Source organism: Pagrus major, chromosome 13, assembly GCF_040436345.1.
Source record: "Pagrus major chromosome 13, Pma_NU_1.0".
Taxonomy (NCBI): Eukaryota; Metazoa; Chordata; class Actinopteri; order Spariformes; family Sparidae; genus Pagrus; species Pagrus major.
In genome coordinates this window covers 11,382,994-11,402,078 of record NC_133227.1, presented here as the reverse complement: position 1 = coordinate 11,402,078, position 19,085 = coordinate 11,382,994, and the positions used below count along the sequence as shown (strand labels likewise).

The window sequence follows — 19,085 nt, the reverse complement described above, 5'->3', positions numbered from 1 at the left end:
TTACAGAGTCATTAAGGACACGTTTGAGCTCTGAGTGTCAGAGTCCTTAGGGCCACTTGTTGGTCGTTGACCCAACCGGTTAGCCTAAGTGAGCCCAGGTGTGAATGGTTGTTAAGCTGTCTGGGGAGGGAACCCAGTACAGCATTGTAGGATGTTGTTGGATGAGAGGTGAAACTACCTACGTGCCAGCTACATTCATCAACATAATGACTGAGTTTTCATTTTGGGGTGAACTTATCCTTTAAGTGGCAAGGTGGAAAGTAACAAAAAAAAAAAGTGATGAAAATGCTTTAAAATTCATTAACATGCAACTAGTACTGCTGCTCTGCACTGGCTCCCTCATAAAACACAGTGGTGTGGGTGCTGATGGGCGTGAAACCGCCGTGTTAACTGTGTCCTTGAGCAAGGCACTGTGTCTCCCCCAGCTGCAGGGGCGCTGATGTGCGGCTGCCTGTGTTTGAACTCGAGATGATTCCCCTATAAGGAGCAATGAAATGACGTCACTCGGCAGCATTAACCATAACCTGTCTGCGCGTTAACAACCTGCGGCACGACGCACACACGGGAGGCCTGACGGGGCCGTGCGCGTCCTGTTTGGAGGGAAGGTGCCCGAGGCGGCTGAACCCTCCGCTCAGGTGCGCGCAGCCAATGGGAGCGCAGGAGGGAGTGCTCAGCGGCGGAGAGGCGGTCCGCCCCGGCACACACACAGCACACCTTCAGATGGAGATGAAGTAGCAGCGGCAGTCGATCAACAGAGCTACAGCAGCGTGTGTACCGCGGACCCGGAGGTTTTTCTTCAGGGGGGACAGGTGACAGAGCACGCCGAGCGACTCTCCGCAGCCTCAGCGTCCATCGGTGGAAATTACTGCTGCTTCAACCCCCCCTCCACCCCCCGCGCTCCCTCCCCGATTGCCACAATAGATGTTTCTCAACTACATGCATTTCGACCTGATCATCTAAGCCCCCTCCGCTCCAGCAAGATGGAAAATGCGCACACTAAATCTGCGACTGAAGTTTTAGACAACTTCGGTGTGAACGAGAACACTGGGCTGACTCTGGAGCAAGTCAAAGTCCATCTAGAGAAATATGGACCGAACGGTGAGTAGTTTTCTGTCTTGCATACGTTTTTGCATCTTTAATGTTGAGTTGAGACCCGCTGCGCATTACAGCCCGCATCGATTCATGTGCCAGGAAATCCCAACTGCTGCCGTTATATGTGAGGTTGGTGCGAATCGTGCGCGTAAAAAAAACAAACCAAAACAACCATATTCCCTGTGGCGCACAGTCAGTGGAAACGTTGGGGAGCGTTCATTGATGCACATGCCTGCATTGGAGTAATGCACTGCGTATCAGACTAGTTAAAGTTGAGTCACAGCTGGACAAGGGTGCGAATAAACCTTAATTAAACTCTGGATTGATTGGAATGATTCACCCACAGCCACCTTTTTGTTTTTTATACCCAGGTTGCTTCATGTCAGCTCTCCTTTCAAACAAGTTCTCCAAAGAAAGCTTTATTCTCCTGGGAAAACAAACCCTGCAGCCCTCCCTCACTAACTATTGACACAGTAATGTGCTGCTGCTGTGTGTGTGTGTGTGTGTGTGTGTGTGTGTGTGTGTGTGTGTGTGTGTCTGTGTGTGTGTGTGCATATCTCTGTGTGTATATCTGTGTGTGTGTGTGTGTGTGTGGAGACAGACATCCCAGGCTGACATGCAGGGATCAGGAAGTGCAGAGCAGGCAGGCTCAGGCTGCTGGAGTGGAAGAAGGAGATGAGGTGTTGAAGATAATGAAACAGAAAATCTTGAACAACCTGTTTTCACTTTCAACAGTTGTTCCACACGTGGCCCGGACACTTTCCAGTTCAAATTACAAGATAAAACAGGCGGAGTGGATGTGTGGAGTCAATTGAAATCAAACTTTGACTGTGATAGAGCTCATTAACCTGTATTTTTGAAAATGGTGTCAGTGCAAGCTATTTATCAGGTGATGAAGCCTCCACCATCTCTTACACCCAGCTGGTGTCTGATGAGTGTTTTTCGTGCCGAGCTCGGACCTGACACTACCACACCTTTCCCTCCTGGCCTGTCATTTGCATGTGTGGCCGAGCTGTGTGGAGCAGAGCGGCACATTGTGCCAGTCGAACAGTAGCCCTTTTGTTGCAGCCAGCCACTCTACCCAGGGGCTTGTGATGACTTCATGGAAAAAAAGCAACGTCTTGCCACAGATAGCATCTCTTTCGCTTTTAGCTGTGAACTTCCTGCCTTGTGCGAGAGCGCGTTGCAGATAAACGCCGGAGGGGAGGGGATACCCTTTTTTTTTCTATTTGGGGATGAATATATAGGGGTCATCCACTCATGAGCCAAAAAAGGGGAAAAACCAGCATTAAATTGGCTCGGCTTTGTTTACTATTTTAGTACATGTCACTGCAGAGTGATGTACGGCTGCTAAACGGCTCCTTCCCCTCTGCTCACAAACCGCAGACTCTGTAGTTGACTGTGAGGACTCCACTCTGCGTGAGCCGGGGTGTTTTGTTCCAGGGAGCGTCCGTTTGCGGGTGGTATGCTCACCCCACATCGTGCACGGCGTTTCACTCTGAGGCGTAGTTAGCTGGATCTCATTATCGGCAGGATCATTAACCTAAATCAACAACATCTCCGCTGCGCTCACGCAGTCAGTGAAGGCAAGAAGGAGGTGGAATTGACATGATCTGCTGTCAGTTCACAGCCAGCACGCTGCTCCGAGTGTCCGCAGGAGGAGGAGGAGGCGTTGACATGCAATGGGGGGGGGAGGTGATGTGACATGTTTGACTCAGACATCACACTCCTCCGCGGGAGAGGGGAGGTTAACATGCTCCGTCGGCCTCTGGATCAGTGGGATGGATGAGGGGGTTTCATCACAACATCTGAGAAGTGTCTGTTAGCTGCTCAATTAAAACATGACAAGAGTCGAGCCTCGTTACTTCTATAGACGACTTGGAAGTAGAAAATGTGGTGAAACCGCATTGAGGTCAGATGTTCTGGCCTAGTTTTGGGCTTTCACTCTTATATCATCCATTCAAACCTAAAGCTGAGCGCTCTCATTAATTGCTTTTTAACGGCAGAATGGTGAGAAAGTCTCATCAGGAGGAGATCTCATTGATTTGACCTTGTTCTTAAGATTCTTGCCTTTCATAATGCTTATAGATGTAGGAAAGCACTTAAAATGTTGCCTTTCATTGCTACACAGTGAGTAAAGGCAGGTGAACAGTGTCGAAGCTTTGGCGCTTTCATGCGCTGCGACAGTAAAAACCCAGCTGAGCTGCGTCACAGTTTCTGATCCCTTTCTGAGATGTTGGAAAATGAGCTTAGCCGCCACATCTGGACAGTCTTTCACAGCTGAACTTTTATTCACACCTTTCATTCATGGTCCACGAGCAGCGCCTTTTATTTGCAAGACACACACACACACACACACACACACACATTCACACTCAAGAAATCCAGCTAATTTACTGCTGAGTATATCAAGCACCTCAATTGACAAGACAGTTTATCACTTTCATTGTGAAGAAGTCGGTTCTGATGTAGTAGAGGAAGTCGCAGGCGTCTCTCTCTCTCTCTCTCTCTCCCTCTCCCTCTCTCTTTCAAACACACACTCTTTCTCTCTCTCTCTGTGTGTGTGTGTGTGTGTGTGTGTGTGTGTGTGTGTGTGTGGGTGCACCAAGAATGTTTGTGCTGTTACAGCTTGCGCCCTGTCTGATGATCGTGTCCTGTGCACTCACAACCCCGGATTCAAAGGCGCAGTGGGTTCAGTTTTAGAAAGTGTCAGTAAAAGGGCATATTGTCCTCATGATCAATCATCCTTCTCTTCTGAGGAGGGGTGAGGGGGTCCCAGACAGCCATTTTTCTTTTTCTATTTTCAAAGGAGCTGACGCGCAGGTGAAGGAGTGTTACAGGAGCTGCTAATTTATTGATTCCTCTTCCTTTATTTAACATTTGAGTGGATTTTTGTGCCTTTTAATCTCACAATCAAAGCCCGAGTTCCTGACACTTCGAGAATTTCAAAGTAGTTTTATATGAGAGGCCTTATTAATCAAAGAACGTTAAAGCGAGTCCTGCTTGTGTCTCTCGACACTCCCTCCAGGAGAGTACAGTTGCGCAACACATTCAGGTTAAACAACCTCGCAATACATGTCATTGCACCATCGTGACACAGTGTCCAAAGTTGGATACAAATGTTGACATTCAGCCACAAAATGGTACCAAAGCTCTCAGCAAAGTCAGAGGCGATCACACGAACCCAGCAGCTTCCTGCACACGAGCTCCACTGAGCTTCTGTTCATGTCATCGACTCAATTTTACTTCATTGATCTGATTATTAGACACGTGGTGTTGTTTTGCTAAAGTGGAAATGCAATAAGTCTCTGGTATCTAAAAGGTGTTCTGTTTTCTGTCACTGATGCGGTCCCAGGAGTGTGTGACGTCGCTGTTTGGGATTATTAGATGATGCCTTTCTCGGTAAAATGATGCAATCTTGGTGAACTTTCCTCACTCTAGTTTCTGCCACGAATAATAATTACAACTTCCTCTAGTGGAACCTCACTCTGTGTTGTTTCTCTTCCTGTTCTGCAACTTGACATAAAAGCAGCCTGACTTACTCGCTCTTGCGTTTGAAATACGAGAGAGCGGCTTCCTGCTCCTCCTCCTCCTCCTCCTCCTCCTCCACACCGACACTATCTAGACTGAACGTTGCAGTACACTCCTCAATCAGTGGTCGTCGGCTTCCACTTAACTGTCACTTGTGCTAAAAAATTGTCCAGTCGGGAGTTAAATTGTGGTAACAGCGTTGGAGTTGTGTGGGCTGAGGAAGGAGAGTTAAGTTGTAGAAAAAGTGATTTGAAGTCCTCTGGGTGTTGAGTCACTTCCCTCTTCTAGTGGGCTCTGTGTGTGCCTGCCCAGCTGCCTTCAAAGGAGCTGTGATCCTGTTCGAGCTTGTCACTTGTGTGCCTTCTTCCCTCCCACCTCTGCATCTGTCACTCACCATCATGCCCTTATGGTGAGGTGCTGTTGAGTCACCGGACTCTAACGCACTGTCGCTGCCGTCTGCTGCCCCAGCCGCTCCGCCACAACGCGGCCCGGTCCACTCGGGAGACGTGTAGTTAAAAGTGTTTGTGTTTCGGGGAGGGGAGGCTGTGTGTACACAAAGCATATGTTGTACTATGTCTGCCTTCAGGCCATACTGGAAAGTGAACATAAGGTAATCTAGATACATATAGAGAGATGAGTTGTGTGTGCAGTGTAATGAGCTGGTAGAATAATGGAAGAGTCACATGGTTGGATGTGATGGATAAACCTGTTCAGAGACAAGTGAAGACGCCACAGTGTCAAAACAGAAAGATGACATGAAGAGACATGACAGTTATCTTTCATAATAATCATTTCATAATGAGTTCTTAAAGTAAAAATGTAAAAGTCATTGTAGCTTTTTATCCAGATTCTTTCTCTTCTCTAATTTAAACAGGTTCGTGTTGATACTGTTTTCAAACCAGTCACACATTTTCAGATCATTTTTAAAAGATACAGGATTTTTTACACCTCAAGATGAGTTATCTCATGATCAGTTCCTCCTCATGGTTTTAGATTCCTCACTAAGATAACATTTACATTTCTTTTTTTCAAATTTAAGGTGTGACAAAAAAGTTGTGACATTATCTAGTAAGTTTCCCACCATTTATTTTTTATATATTTATTTATTTTGACATACAAAAAAAAACAAAAACTTTAAAATCCTTACAAAATGGCTCCTACGTCTTCACCTCCACTAACCTTTCAGAATATATGAATATGCAAACATTTTTCGGTTCACAAGTTTAACTGCTGGATACAAGATGTCTCAGACTTGTGAAGTCATTCTCAGTGTGCACTGGAGGCTGGAGTTTTCATATCACACTTACAATGATCGTAGGCCCCACCTCTAAACATTTCCAATGAGCACAGAGAACATTTACACTTTCGTCAGATTAATGTGAAGACAGCCTTCGAATGTCAAACTGCACAGTGAAGCTCAAACATCGAACTGTAGGAACAAGAAGAAAAAGACGTTTTTGACTGCAGGGGGACTAACATCATGAATGCCTCATAACATCACCTGTCAGAGAATTTGGAATAACATTACAGAGTAAATTGACTTTTTAGGACAACATGGCAAAGTAAAGATATCAAGCTTTCAAAGCTTTAGGGATAAGGCTGGGCTTATTCTCTATTTTTGTTGTTGTAGGCAAAACATGTCAGTGTGTCTCTCAGTACTTTCCAACTTCTCTGTACTGTATGGCAGACTCAACCCGAGGGCATGTGATTCGATTGAAGATTTAAAGCTCGAAAAACGGGTCTTAAATATATACTTACTTCCTTTTTCAAAGGGTTAATCATTTCATAAAACAATTAGGCACTGTTGTTTTTAGCAAAGGCCACTCAAACAGGAATAAATGGTGCATTTACTCTGGACTATTTTCAGCTGTGGATGTAGTGCGCTCGTGTCCATTTACAGCTGCGGGACAGTGTATATTGCATCAACTTTAAAAAAACAAAGTGCCTGGTTCATTGTAATAATGTGATGCAACATCACGACTCGCTCATGTCATGTTTAATCATTTTTGGACAACAGTGGAGCTCTATGGCTCACAGAAATACAATAAGCCTTACTTTGGGTACCCAAACATGATTGTTGGTTTTGGTCTTTTTCATTGAAATATCTAGAATATCACCAGACTTATCCTTTAATATCATTTTGGCACATCAAAGAGGAATGTAATCCAGTATAGGGATACTAAAAGTGCAGTTTGTCACACCATACTTCACAGTCACATATACGTCTCCTGTTAGTGGGTGTATGTGTAAGTTTCCTCTAATCGTTTCATAAATAGTCCCACTTTTTGAAATTTGTACTATTTTCACAGCGGCCTCCATTACTGCAGGCCTCAGATCAGTAAAGTTGTACTGAACCTGGCATTTGATTGGATAAAAGTGTCGCTCTGGTTTCTAAACCCAGAATAAAGCCTATAAATAGCATGGTGGTAACACAGATATCTCAGTCCGCTGTTTCAGGGGGATTGCTGACTATTTTTCACTGCGTTCGGCTTCTGCAATTGGCTACTGGGTGGCCGGGTGCCATCCTCCTCGCTAGCCTGTTGGGATGTTCAAAAAATGGCTCCTCGCACAGCTGTGACCTTAAAGAGGAAGCCTCGAGCCCTGACGAGATATCGGCTCTGTGCTAATCACCTCATGCATGTCCTGCTCTGTTGACAAGCCCTCTTCCTCTTCCTCTGCAACGCATCATAACGTGAGTGGCAAATGTGGAGCAAAGGCGCTCATTTGCTGTGTTTATCAAAACTTTAATCTACGCAGATGTTTGATAATTTGCTCAGAATGGTCAGAAGTGTCACTGTCACGGCTCAGATGACCTACGCTGTTTGTGGCAGATGGAATTTCATAATCAGACCGACGTAAATGTGTTGATTTCAACATTAAGCAGTCAAGAACAGGCTGCTCAGTAAGATACGGTTTGGTATTTTTCGGTAGATGTCGTAGATACTCTCTCAGGATGGATATGAGAGTGATGGTGCAGTTTGATTTCAGCATACCCTATCCTGTGCAACATCCTGAGGAAAAATCCAGTCTCTTTTTCCCTGACCACAGCCTGATGACGGCAGAAACAGCCCAGCCAATAGGCGGCCGCTGCAGCCACTGAACTGAATCTCATGTCATTTTCTGTCCTAATTGGCTCGAAAAGACAAAATCGCCACTTTGAAACTAATTCTCCTTCTCTGACACGACAGCCTCACAAAAGAACTTATCTCAGCGCAGCTCCGACAGTTGATGGTGTTTCCTCTCTGTGTGCCCAGCGTGGAGACAATTACAGGCCGGTCAGTTGATCATACAAAGCAGCGAAAATAATATCAGTTATAATGAGCAGGACATCTCATCATCCCTCTGCGCGGGTGTCTTCTCTGTCTCCCGTTTGAAATTAAACTCTCAATTCACTTCTTTGTCCAGAGTATGCAACACTATAAAAAAGTCAAAGTCATTTCAGCTTGGGAGTCCGGATGTGTCAGCAGGTTTTAAACATTTAACTTATGTTAGTCGGGAAAAGTTTCTGCAGATTGAGACTTGAGAAAATCTACTGTGGTTTATGGTTTAGTGTTTTTCAACCCTGGTCCCTCGGGGTCCTGCCCTGCATGTGTTAGATGTTTCCCTGCTCCAGCACACCTGAATCGAATGAACGGGTCATTGTCAGGCTTCAGCAGAGCTTGATGACGAGCTGATCATTTGAATCCCGCGTGTTGGAGCAGGAAACATTTAAAACATGCAGGGCAGGACCCCGAGGACCAGGACTGAACTGGACAGACAAAAGGTAACAGCTGCTAGCTTGTTTACGTTGGTAGGCTACTGTTAGCAACCAGTTTAGGGACTGGGTAACTTGCCATTTTCACCGTGCATGTCGCTGGCCTGGCTGTTGCGGACGTCACCAGGTCAAAATTAACAGGTTCCCTCAGCCTCAGTTATACTTTGAATATAGTGCTCATTAGCAAATGTTAGCATGCTAGTAACTAAACTAAGATGATGAACTTGGTTAACATTATACCTGCTGAACATCGGCGTGTTAGCATCGTCGTTGTGAGCATGTGTGAGCTGCTAGCATGGCTGTAATCTCTTACTCCTGGTTTTTACACAGCTCCATGTGTGAATTCGAGTTTCATTGTTTTTTACGGTCTGAAATGTGCCTTATTATAAAAAATAACTTTTCCGGACAGGCCGTATGCACTGTGTTCCACAGGAAGTTAGCATAAATAAATTAGCTAACCGATTGATGAACGTAATATAGCTCCATTTATACATTTGTTCTAAGAGAAATGTTCAATGTCATATTTAGCATTTTTAGCATGCTAGTTGTGTAAAATATATAGAGTGCAACATATTTCACAACACTGGCTACACAAGTGGGAGGCATTTGTTATTGGACTTTTTTTTGTCTAGCTATCAAAACAGAAAATGATCTCTAGTGGTGGCGTTTCTATCCACCTGTAAAGAAACACATTACTCCACATTACAGTTACTCCTAACTGTTAATCACAGACATAACTATAACTATAAACTACATGGAAACGAGGCACGAGTCTTGTTTTATTTGATCCTTGTGTTAAAGTACAGCAGCTTTAATCCAGTGCGAGAGCTTTCAGGGCCTGTAATGACTGAAGAGTAGCTGCATGTCAGGGCTCCGTGTCCTTGTTTCATTACGCTGCAGAGGAGCGATTAGTGACTTGGTACCACTTCCTCCTCTGATCCCGTTCTGTTCTGTTCGGCGGGGCTCTTAAAGATAGCTGCTGACACCCACCCACTTGACATGGTTGCGTATGACTTCCTCAGAGAAGGAAACCCCTCCGTCGACAGTTATGTAAATGAAGGAAACATGGACTGTCAGACTGCAGACGTCTCCCCTGCATTTACCTGCGACGTCTTCTGAGGAGCAGAGATGATAAGGTTAGGGAGGAGAATGGGCTTACATTTATAATTCACATTTGATACGGTTAATGCATTCAGACCTTTTTCCGGTGGGGAATACATTAGCAGAGTGAGCGGATATAGGAGGCTATAGTAGATGTCATTAGGGGTTGCCTCATCATGGTATTTATAGCCTGTTTTACATCCTCATGGTTAGTGGATGGAGGGAGATCCTGGAGCTGCAGCTACTTACTGAAGTCGGACTACTGTAGCTCCATGCACCCACTCTACTGCTGCTCGCACTTAACCAGCTGTCTGCTAAGCTGTTTATTCGGAGGTGTGTCTGCTCGCCTGCATGCTAACTATGTATTAGCAGCCTGCGGAGGCTCGAAAATGAGCCTGTTCACATCAGAATGTGTGGGGTTTTTGATGCCTGCAGTCAGAGCGTGCTGTATCAAGGCCCTGCTGATTGCATAACAGTTATTCTTGGTGAATTTTGACAGACACTGGCACATTATCTTGTGAAACGCCTGTTTTCAAGGAGCCTTCGTGAGCCAAGTCGCCATGGTAACGGCGGAAAACTTTCTCATGTTTGTAGTTTACACAAGAGGGCCTGAACTCCGGCTCGTTAATACGGTTTAACCACTCTCAGATGTGAGGTTTACTGGGGGTCCCAATAACCTGGGATGTAATTAGTTAATGGACTCGGTCAGACTAGAAAGCGGAGCTTGCAGTCAGAGCTCCTTCATCCACAGATCCTATGATGCAGTGCAGATGGATGGCCACTTTCCTGCTTTTCTTCCTGACTCTCTGGACACACAAACCAGCTCCCCGCTGTTGTTGGCAACCGTCTCCAGGAAGTGTCTCCCCTCTGCTCGGCGCTGCTCGCTTTTTCTGCTGCGACGCGTAAACAAGCTCTTTTATTCATTGTCTGGGCCGGGAGGGAGGAGGCGGGGGGAGGTGCTGTGGGGACACGGAGAGAGAGGTGAAGTCAGTATTCAGGAATGTGCCTGGGCAAGCCTGGGGTTGACACGGCCCAGATGACTGCGAGGGAATCCTTGGCAGAGGGAAGCCGGGGAACCCCGTTCAACACCTCCAGCCCTTTCCCTCCCTCCTCCCCCTCCTCTCCCTCTCTCTTTCTCTCTTTCCCCTTGCGTCTGTCCTTTGAGTCAGTCCATCTTTGTCTCTAGCCCTGGAGTCCCAGCCAGCCTGTCTGCCATAAAAACATTATACAACCAGGGAGGCACTGTAATGGGGAAACAGGCTTATGTCAGACTGGTGGAGCATGGAAAACAGCAGAACCCACTTCTCCACATTTCTGCAGCCTGCAGTGCAGCCAAAAGTCCCCCGTGAGTTCAACCGTGTCCAACCTGAACTCTGAAAACCCTCCAGACAGCAAGTTAGGAAAGCTATTCTCAATGACTCATCAGCTATTATTAAACAGGCTGAGGATGAGAGGCGACCTCTGCACAACGGTCAGTCGTATCAAGAAGGTTGTTTTCTAATAATTGACGCGAAACCTACAAAATTCAGCTGAGGTTTGACTGGAGGTGTTTTCAAATCAAAGTGCTCGTTTTAACGGCTACTTAAGAACGTCAGTGTTCTTTTTTTTCTTGTTTGCACCGCAGCAATCCATTTTTCCTCCTCTGGTTTTATTTCAAACCAAATTAAGAAAGTTATCAAACAGCTTTTTCGTCTCTACAGGAAAAGTTTGTGGAAGTGAAATAATTCCTCTTTCTGCCAGTGGCATGTGTAAAGTGAGTGGCTGCAGGGCTTTTTAGTTTTTGGAAGGAGGCTGCAGGTTCACGTCATGGCCTCTGCTCTTTTCCAGCCTCTCTCTCTCGACAGGGTCACGTTTGGTACTCGTGTAGCGCGGTCCGGTCAAAACATGCGCAGGGACACGAGGTTTCCACTGCTTAAAGGAGAAAAGCCACTTTTCCGGAAAGAAATCATGTCAAAACCAAGACTTCGTGGCCGCCAAGTACACAAAATCGAGCAGAAAATTTGCCGATCAGACGTGTGCTACGATCACTCATCTTGATCCTCAGATGTGATGGATGCGGTTTGTTATATTGGACCTGTTCGGCTGTGGCTTTGCGTCGGACTCAACGAGGACCTGACAGTGACTAAGCACGCCGGTGTCTCATTGTGGTGACACTGATCAACAGTACTTGTCAATTGAAATGTTTTTAGAATATGACTGATGTGTTTTCTACTCAGACCAGTGACTCATGTGTGTGGTGGGTGTTATGTTCTGGTCATAAAATCAGAGTGGAGAAGATGATCATGTTGCCTCCAAATGCCCAAAAAATACAGCTTTTCTTCTGAGATGACAGATGAAAAATGACAAGATGATGCAAAAGAGAAAAAAGCAATGTGTTTTCATTCTCTGGTTCATTTTGTGGGAGCTTACCCACATACTGATGCGAAGGGAGGAGGGGAGCTGGTGCACTCCAACAGTTTGGAGAGCGAGGCTGCAGCATGAATATCAATGACATCACCACACTTCTGATTCAGAAAAAGTGTTGCCTGAACAAGCTGACAAATGCTGCCTTTATCCTGATATTGCTGTCAGATGGAGCTTCGACTGTTGATTATTTTCATCGTTTAATCTTTCGTTTATTTCCCAACTAATTAAAAATTAGGCCACCAACCCAGAGACAGAAGTGACACCTGAAAATTGCTTGTTTTTGTCTGAGCAACAATCCAGACTAACTCACCAGGGCTGGCTGATATTTCTCAGGATTTTGACAACTCCTCAAAGTGCATTTCATATTGATTGTTGAAGAAGAGGAATCTTTATTTAAGTCACATGCGATGTATAACATATGACTGGCACTCTGCATTTAACCCATCCCGAGGGAGCAGTGGGCAGTGTGTATGCACCCGGGGACTAACTCCAGATCTTAGCCAGTGCTTCTGGTCAAGGGCACTGACTGGAGAATCAACCTGATGTACATGTTTTGATTCCTCCCTGGAGGAAACCCACACAAGCAGGAAACCAGGACCTTCTTGCTGTGAGGCAACAGTGCTGACACCACTGCACCACCATGCTGCTGAAACATTAAGGCAAAGAGAGTCTTAGTAAATAATCATCAGTAATATGGATATAATGACTAAGTGGGTAAAGTCATTTCTGGTGCTGTGCTGCTCGTCTGTGGTGCCTTCACTGCCTCGGTTTGGTGGTAAGCTAGCTGGTGATTCTGCAGATTTCCACAGAAGTCGACAAACAGCCTTATCTTTATACTTCCACACACACTTCTCAGATGCTTCTCAGATGTTTTGGTGTGGCCTCTCAGGACGGCAAAACAATATAACAACATTAACGTTAGCTGAGTTTACTGATGGTGAGGTTTTAGAGCACCCTCTGAGGGATCACAAGGCAAACTAGAACAAAAGGCCTATTGCTGTTATAGACTGTCCTTTTCGGACAGGTTATTACTGCTCGGATATGAACTTTTATGAACCCCACGTCCTAATGAATGTCCAAATTTCAAATATAAAGTAACAACCCTAGTATGTGCCTTTTTAAAGTTGGTAAAGGAGAATAAGGGCAGCCATGCAGACACAACAAGTCTTATTGGAGGTATGCAATGTTAACTTTATCATCTTTGCTCACTGCATCTTCACTGTTCTCACCCTCAGGTGTGCTTAAACTAAAGCTAAATCCATATCCATATTGTCCATCCCTAGTTTCTTTATACAAAAAAACCCAAAAAGTCAAAGCTTCCAAGCTCTCAAAGCTCTCAAATGCTCTATGACTGTTCAACCCTGGTACTGGTCCTGGTCCTGGTCCTGGTCCCCTGTCCTGCATGTTTTCGATGTTTCCTGCTCCAACACCTGATTTAGATGATCAGCTCGTCATCAAGCTCTGCAGAAGTCTGATAAAGAGCCATTGATTTGAATCAGGTCTGTTCGGGCAGGGAAACATCTAAAACATTCAGGGCAGGGTGCCCTCAGGACCAGGACTGAAGAACAAAATAATCTTTTTGAATATGCCATCAAGGCCTTCGGATTATTATATGGAGCAAATGATTGATCCAGAAAATAGTGGACGGGTGAATCAATAGTAAAACTCATCAGTTGCGCTCTACAAGATTTATTAAAACTTACAAGATTAAGTTTGAACGTTCATAGAAAACAGAATTTGTATTACAGAGAAATGTGATCCGACACAACTGAGATATTCAGATATTCATCACGCGAAGAAGCACTCGATCCACTTCATCGGAGATATATCGAGTCCCGCCTCGCAGGTGTTTTGAAACTATTTGTGTGCTGACGGACCATCAGTGATTTCATAACCTTTACAGGAGCAGGAGATGAGCAGTCAGATTGGTATCAAAGGCCTCGGTCGGGTCTGATGAAGCCGTTTGTTATTACAAAATGTTTGAGAGGGTCATTATGCAGCGGAGTTGATACTGTTGGCCTGAAGCTGCACACGAGGCGCCGAAGGTGGAATTTAAAACCTCTCGAGTCGAGAATCCATAAAGGATCATTTGTCTCGGTGGCATTTTGTAGCCTTGGATCGGTAGTTATTCAAGTCGGTAACAATTCCATGGCAGATAATAGTCCGCTTGAAAACCTCCCTGCACCGAGCATATTATCATCATAACCAAGAGGAATGATTCTGCAGAGCGGTTTGTGCGTCTCAAAGTCAGCCTGAGTTAATCAAATGTATTAACTGCTCTTTGTCTTTCTCCTCCACCCTCCCCTCTCCACCCTCTCCACCCTCCCCACTCTCTCGGGCCCCGCCAATCCGATTCCTTTACAACCGCCGTGGTGTGACATCCACAGAGCTCCCAGCTGAAGAAGGTAAATATTGATTTTTCCAGGGAGCTGCGATCCTCCTCCCTTTACTACCTGATTAAGTGTCTCAAGCCAGGATCTTTTCTTTTATGTAGAGCGAGGGCTAAACTTTGGGAGTGTACACACACGACTGCAGCTTTCCATCCATGGACACACAAGCATACGTCTCTGTAAATACAGGGATTGTCTTTCTTTTCAGCTGCTTATCAGTGCTGTGAAGCTAATGTCAATACATCTTAGATATCCTCTCCATCCTTATAAGGACACACTTTCCTTGCTAACAGTGCATGACTCAGACATTAAAGGATAAGTTCACCCAAAAATGGCAATTCAGCCATTATCTACTTACCCTCCAAAGATTGAAAGTTGGGTGAAGTTTCTTAGTCCACAAAACATTTCCCTAGCAAAATAGCTTTCTCTTTTAAGAGCTGAAGTAGATGGGGACTTGTTGGTTTTAAAACTTAAAAAACAAACAACTGAAAGAAAACAAAGTGGCTAGTTGATTAGGGGAAACAGTGTTTTGTGGACTAGGAAACTTCATCCATCTTTCCATCTGCATGCGGCTGAGTCGATGACTGAATATTCAGTTTTGGGTGAACTCATCCTTTTAATTGCGTGTGATGCACACAGATGTGTAACATGTTTTTGTCTATTTCAGGGAAGTCCCTGTGGGAGCTGGTGGTGGAGCAGTTCGAGGACCTCCTGGTCAGGATCCTGCTGCTAGCTGCCTGCGTCTCTTTTGTAAGTATGACCCAGCTAATTAAAATGCCACTGGCCTTCATCTTATTTGTTCTTGATCTTGGTTCTCAAATGAGTATTTGAGACCAAAATTGGACACAGGCCAGGAAATTGCCACTTAATAGACTGCTCCATTAGCTTTAGGCAGCTTTACACCCCTGTCAGAACATCCCCCAGCCTAGTTAGTGGTCCCTTTTCATGTGGAAACATGTGTATTGCAGGCTTTTCCACCCAGTGATGATATGGTTTCAGTGGAGCGAACAGACAGAGCACAGCTGAAAACAAAACTATCAATCAAAGCTGTCTCTGCTGCAGCGCCTCAATCTGTGACCCTGGTTGCAGTCCGAGGGTGGTGGAGGTCGGAGAGGGGTGGAGTGGGGGAATCCTGACTGCATAATAACTTTTTTCCATCTATTACAGCATGTCCCCGGTGTCTCGGGGTGGAATTGCTGTTGCTATTTCTGAAAGTAGGAAAATTGCTCTAAAAATGTATATGACACAACATATCTTCTCTAACTGTTGTTGGTGAGAGGCTCTTAGAGCAGGCGTGGGTTGTAACTGCAGGATGTTGCAGTGTGGGCTCACTTTTCCTCATGTAAATCAGCCTTTCCTTACTTTTAAAAAGGTTGTTTATAGTGGAACACGGCCCCTGTTCCACTGCCGCACAGACCCTTATGCTTTATAATGTCATCGCTGCCTGGAGTGGTTTCAGCTCAGCAACTAAAGTGAAGTTCCTCGTGACCTGATCTGACTCGAAATCACAAATAAAGTATATGACAGTCCGGAGCAGCTTGTCTTAATCACACACATTTGCAGAGCTTGTCTGCTGATGAATTATATTGCTTTAGTCCTCTATAACCTTTTGTATTTGCTCAGTGTTTTGTATGTCACCAGTATACTCAGGGAGTGGCTGAAGTAGAGTCAACTGGAGAGAAAGTTAGACCTCAGCCTGGGACTCATTTGGCTGTTATTTTGAATATATTCAAACTGAGATGATTAGACTGTCCTGCCTGCTTTGCATAACACCAGAGTGAAGCTTTTCATTAGACAAAACAGAGCAGGTCAGTCTACTTTATGTTGTTGTTTCTATGACAACACATTTACAAGTTAATAGTTAATTCACTGTTAACAAGCAATAAAATGCTTTATCAACCATTTATTGAGTAATTTTATAATGCCATCCAAATAATATTTATAGAATAAATAATAAGAATTTATAAATAAACGTAATGTAAATAAACATTTACAAAGTAAGACAAACATTAGTTTTCACTTTACATAAACTGCCAAATAAATAGTTTATAAAGCATTTCATAGTTTAACAGTGAAATAACTGTTAACAAATGTTTATTTAACTGTAAATTTACCATATATTAAAGGAGACATATGCTCATTTTCAGGTTCATAATTTTATTTGAGGTTACTGCTAGAATAAGTTTACATACTTTAATGTTCAACAAACACATCAGTGTCCTCACACTGTCCAGTGCTGCAGCTCTGTATTCACCCTGTCTGAAACGCTCTGTGTCAGCTCCTGTCTCTTTAAGGCCCGCCTCCCAAATACACAGTGTCCTCTGATTGGTCAGCTCACACATGCCTGACCCAGCACCATAACAACAGTGCAGCTGTGCTAAATTAATTCTTACATGCCAAACTAGCTGCTAGGCATACATTATGCAAATGTGTGACATGGTGATGTAGTGTGATGTCACAAAGTCACGTATTCAAAGGCGAGACTACTGACGAGGCGTTTCAGGAGCAGTGTTTTCTGTGGGAGAGAGGAGCTTCTGTTGCTGGCTGACCTTTTTAACTTTCAGGATCTTTTACATGCACGAGAACAGATATAACACTGATGGACAGGAAAAAAATGAAAAAGCCTGATAGATCTCCTTTAATTGTTAGTTATTTTATTAAGTGTTACCTCAAAAAAATGGGGAAATTAATACAGAAACAATTCAGTGAGGTTCCTGAGCTGTATCTCAGTTTATCAAATCATTTTATATCCTTTTTATAATGATCTATTTTGCTGAAGTGACAAGCTGACAGTCAGCCCACTGCCTGGTCGGATTAAGTGGAGCAGAGCCACACAGAAAGCCACCCTCGCCACCTGAAACAATCACTGCACTTCCTCCCTTTGAGTTGAAGGAAGAGATCTTTTATTTGGTTTCCACGTCACTGCAGAAAATTGAGCTAATGTTGAAGAGGTCAAAATAGAACAGGAAGGGTCATGAAAAGTCAAGTGACACTTGAATTGATTGATTGACTTCTTGTTTACTGCACATTTTTCAATGGGTGACCTTTAGTATGTGATTTTCTGATTAATTTGTTATGAATAAAAGACGTGTTTTTCCATTTTTGCCGAGCACCACGTGATGTTCCAAAACTCTGGAGACGTTCAGATATAGTGGGCCATCTGTCGGCATGTGTCTCAGCCTTTAGTTATGCATGCGGGGTGTGAGGAGTGCAATGTTTAAAGCTGTTAGGAGAGGTTTATTTTGGATGAAGCTTTGATTTTAAAACCTAATGTTGAATCTGAGCTTAATTTGGCCTCAGATTGCCAAATGCAAGCAGTTAGATTTCCTCCAGACTCTCTCCATTTAAACTCCTATTCAGTGTGAAAGTAGGAGTTAGGCATTCAAACCCCTCTCTGAATGTGTGCTGATTGTGTAAAGCGTCTTCTGAATCGTCCTCACTGAGAGGACTGCCATTGTTGCCCTCCAATCTCAGCTCAGTCAGAGGGGAGATTTACCGTCCCAAATGATGTGGAATGATGAGCTATCGACCAGGCTCAGGCTGCTGTGACGTACACGCCGGTGCTCAATACTTTGTGGAGAATATACTCTTTTATCATTTGATAAGCCCCTTCAGATCATGGAGAAGTAGCTCCACTTTATCTCTCCTTCTCTCTCTGCTGCTTTTGTTGTGCAGTAGGTTTAGTTTCTATCCCTGTCATTGATAAAATAATGGCGACGTACGGTAGATTTGACGTCATTTCTGTGTTGAAGCGTAGATCTTTTTTTTGTTATGATCTCCTGAAGATGTCCTTCAGTGCTTATTATAACATCTAGCATTGAGTATAGCTGTCATTACTGTATCTGGTTATAGAGAAGCTGAAGAAGAAGTGTAGTGACATGACTTTGATTGCACAGGATAATTTACCATTTCTGTGCATTCTCCAAACTCACGATTTGATTCAAACTTTCGATTTAATTTCAAGGTCATGATTTGTTTCCTTTGGATTTTGGATTTAAACATTTCTTTCCTGCCCTGACAGCGATGCCATTGTTAGACCTGCACATCTGGATATGTAAAGATCAACATCATTTGTTTTGTCCCCTGACAATTATATTACTATATTTTATTCTTTAAAAAGCTGTTTTACAACAACAGCTTGACTTTATCATGGTGGCTTTTTGCAGGTTAGGGTTGGGCAAGTTCAGATAATATTAGGGCTGCACCTATGATTATATTTTTATCAATGAATCTGTCGATTGTTTATTGGATTAATCTAACTATTATTTTTTTATGACTTGATTGATGTAACAACGAATTTACCCAAAATGACAATTTAAAACTTGTCGAACAGGTCGTGGATTTATCAGTTTAGCATTTTGTTTTGCTGACCTGCAACTTTTTTGATTTATGGTTCTCATCAGCGCTGTTTTCAGCCACAGTAAGCAAATGTTGGACAAGATATTATTTCAGGTTAAAGTCATGTGGTCAATTTTTGCCACATATGTCATGATTTTTTGAGTGACATTAGTGAATTAATATCACCACTAGTATGACAACAGCAGAACAGAGCATGTTGTACTAAACTTAAATGTGTTTTTACGTATAAAAGGGACCAACTTTACTCTATTTTAACGGTCTTGTCGTTCAACCCACTCAAGCCCCATGTTCTGGTACAGTCAGCCGAAAAGACAAAGAAGTAGTTCTCGTTAATCCCTATGTAAATGTTCATTTGTATTTGATTTTCCTACCATCCAGGAGCTTTGGTGTACTGAGTCTAAGCCGTGCTACAAAAACACTCCTGCAAATCTAGGCTTTGTAAGAATGACTAT

At 44.0% G+C, this 19,085-nt stretch overlaps 1 protein-coding gene across 1 annotated transcript in view; it reads left to right on the top strand.

Annotated features, from left to right (window-relative positions):
* Nucleotides 1-718: 718 nt before the first annotated feature.
* atp2a3 (ATPase sarcoplasmic/endoplasmic reticulum Ca2+ transporting 3) overlaps nt 719-19,085 on the top strand; it is a 47,669-nt gene continuing 29,302 nt past the window's right edge. The window contains exons 1-3 of the mRNA XM_073479850.1: nt 719-1,098; nt 14,272-14,289; nt 14,942-15,024. Coding sequence (XP_073335951.1) covers nt 981-1,098; nt 14,272-14,289; nt 14,942-15,024 — 219 coding nt within the window. The 5' untranslated portion in view covers nt 719-980. The remainder of the gene's footprint in view (nt 1,099-14,271; nt 14,290-14,941; nt 15,025-19,085) is intronic.